At 51.7% G+C, this 3,042-nt stretch overlaps 1 protein-coding gene across 1 annotated transcript; it reads right to left on the reverse strand.

Moving 5' to 3' along the window:
- Positions 1 to 471: 471 nt before the first annotated feature.
- Positions 472 to 1,263, reverse strand: LOC123069572 (rapid alkalinization factor). Its single transcript, XM_044492459.1, has one exon. It carries the CDS (start codon positions 1,125 to 1,127, stop codon positions 726 to 728), a length of 402 nt encoding a protein of 133 aa, XP_044348394.1. The 5' UTR covers positions 1,128 to 1,263; the 3' UTR covers positions 472 to 725.
- Positions 1,264 to 3,042: the final 1,779 nt, after the last annotated feature.

Consider the following 3,042-nt stretch of genomic DNA (forward strand, 5'->3'; position numbering starts at 1 on the left):
AATTTAAGTAGCCAAAGAAGCTCCACTTTCACCAACCCATTTGAACCGATCTTTGCCACAACACTACAAGTCATTTTCCCCTTAATAAGACCAAACAAAAGCCGATTGCTTTTGGCGCAGAAAACAAATACTCCTTTAATTCAGAGCACTGATTAAAGATTGGCCAACCAGAAACAAGGAGGGAGCAGAAAGGAGAAAGGTAAATGTATTCAGAAAAGACAGCTCAACTCGAGAGATATTGATGTTTCTTTTCTGACAAGCATCCGCGAATTGGCATGTCGCTCACAGGCAATTTCTCTGCCACCTACAGCTCAATCAAGAAAATGGAGAAAAGCCATGGCAGAGAAGCACATTCAATTCACCATAGTTAAACCGAGGCAAAAAGTATCGGTTTGAACGACAACTAATATGAGACGAAGGAAGTACGTATCAAAGGACTCTACAAATTTATTGGGCATAACCGAAACCAGATGAATGCGTAAGCTTAATTACTTTCACCCAAATAGGCACAAATCACACAATAATTAACCATGCCTCCTCCACTGATACCCGTACGGCACGATTGATCACACCACACCACCCGGTGATGATTGATCAAGCATCGTCAAGAAGTGTTTGATCTTCTTCTTGTAATTACATTACGTTACATTACAGATAGATAGCAGTACTAATTGATGAGGCATGCAGGTAGTAAGAAGGAATGAAGCAGGGTTTAATGAAGAGAATCAGCCCCTGCACTGGGTGATGGCGCTGCATCCGCGGGAGTAGGGGTTGGCCTCGGCGCCGGGCTGGCAGTTGTAGTAGGAGGCGCCGCGCTGCGAGCACGGCACGTTGTCCCGCCGCAGCGCGTCGTAGCCGATGTACCCGGACCCGTCCTGCAGCACCCGCCGCTTGCCAGCCATCGCCGCCACCTCGCCCTCGCCCTCGCCGTCCACGCCGAAGTACTCCATGCACTCGCCAACCGTGCCCCGGCACGTCCGCCCGCCCCGGCGCATCACCACGGCCGCCGCGCCTCCGAGTCCCAGCCCGCCGGCGCCCTTCAAGGCCGAGGCCGGGGACGGGGCCAGCGCCGCCGCCGCGGCGAGGGCCAGGAGGAACGCGAGGCCGGCCGGCAGCAGCTTCGCCATTTGGCTGCGGGTGGTGGAGCGGAGCTGGCTCGCTGTGGACGGAGGAACCAAGAAAGCCGTGGCGATTTGTGGAGCTGCGGGCGTGTGTGAGGGGTGCGGTGGGGTGGCGGGTTATATTGGCAATGGCGGGACGGCCGCAGTAGGTGAGAAGAGAAAGAAAGAGGAGGGAGGGAGAGATGGCGCGTCGCGTCGCGTCGCGTCGGTGTGGCACTGTGGCGTAACAGCGATCGTTGGTTGGTCCGGATCGAGATCAAGATTGCCGCCGTATGATCGGCCTGAGCACGTCACCGAATCCATCGTTTTGGAGCATCCCGGTAACTCGGCATGGATTGGATGGTTCGATCGTGGCGGTGCGTGCACATTGGATCACGAGACGAGACGAGCCGATGCATCTTGGGTGTTGGACCAGGTGCCCGGGAGAAATTGAAAAGGAAGAATTGGAGTAATTCTCCCATCTCTATGCTGCTCACATGTCACGACAAGTTGCTACATCTTTGGGAGGTTAACCGCGTGCGACACGGGCGATTTGCTTGCACCTGCTTTTCTGTGCTGCAAACCGTCACTAGCTAGCTTACTTTCTTAGTGTCATTTAAACTGTTCGGCTGTATTTACTCGTGCGCATCAATGGCTAGTAGTACGACGTCGTAGATATGAACAGCGCACCATCGTACAACTTGGGCACATCGATGGGGTGTCAGATGGACAAGCTAGAGAGCGCTTTGGATGCCTAGCTTCAGCAACACACTCTATGTACGTACCCGTACCTGCGTGACAGCTTCGTTTAGTCCTCCTAGCTACTAAATGGTCCTATCCCCGCAAAATAAAAACAAAAAAACTAAATGGTCCTATATCTAGCCACTAGACTAGCAGTAGACAGTTAGCTTAAACAGTGTGTGTTCCATGTCAACATCGAGAGGCGGTTAGCTTAACTGATTAACCATGTGGCGAATTCAATGCAGGTCCTTTTTCAACTTTAAGTGCACACCAAGGCTCTCGCTTGGCCCAAGGTTAGAGCACCTCTAGCTGCGAGCGTCTACACTCGCAAACACCAAATCTCGACTCTCAGGCCCTGTTTGGTTCATAAGTTCTAGGACTTTTTCTAGTCCCAACTAAAAAGTCCCTAGTTCCTGAAAAGTCTCTCCTTATTTGTTTTCAGGGATTAAAAAGTCCCTAGTTCATCCCTAGAGGTCATTAAATGACCATGTTACCCCTAGTATATAGAAAAATAACAACCAAACAACATGATGGGGCGGCGGGGCAATGGGTGCAGGGAGAGGCATTGTTGAAAAGTCCCAAAAAGTCCCAAAAAAGATTCTCCTTGAGAGTCTTCTTCATTTAGTTCCAAAAAGCAACTTTTAGTTCCTAATAGTCCCTCCTGTTTGGTTTAAAAGTCTCTAAGAGTCCTACACCAAAACAAACACCCCCTCAAAACACCCGGACATGCCTAGACGCGTTTACGGGCAGTGACCGGGCACCTCTAATTATTCCTTCTCTGCATCTGAATACTTCATGTTTGACACCTTAAATTCATACAAAACATGCAAAATAAAATCTACGCACTACATAGATCACCTAAGCTAGTCTATACTACTCGTTTTCGTTGGATATGTCCACGATCTCCCTGCCGAGCTCTGGGCAGATGACCGGCTGACGCAGCTTCGACGACTTCTCCTCCTCCTCCTCCTCCTCCTCCTCCTCCTCCTCCTCAAGATAGGCGAATATTTTGTCGATCTCCACGCAACGCTGGCCGAGGATGTGTCGGTTCGCCTCCACCTCCGCCTCCGACTCGATAGAGGCGAGGATGGCCGCCTCCTCTGCCTGGGCCAGCTTGTACTTCGCCAGCGCCTCGGGCATGCCGAAGCCCGAAGCGGGTGGTACCAGGTCCGCCTTGCCCTCGTCTTCGTGCTCCTACTCC

Source organism: Triticum aestivum, chromosome 3B, assembly GCF_018294505.1.
Source record: "Triticum aestivum cultivar Chinese Spring chromosome 3B, IWGSC CS RefSeq v2.1, whole genome shotgun sequence".
NCBI lineage: Eukaryota > Viridiplantae > Streptophyta > Magnoliopsida > Poales > Poaceae > Triticum > Triticum aestivum.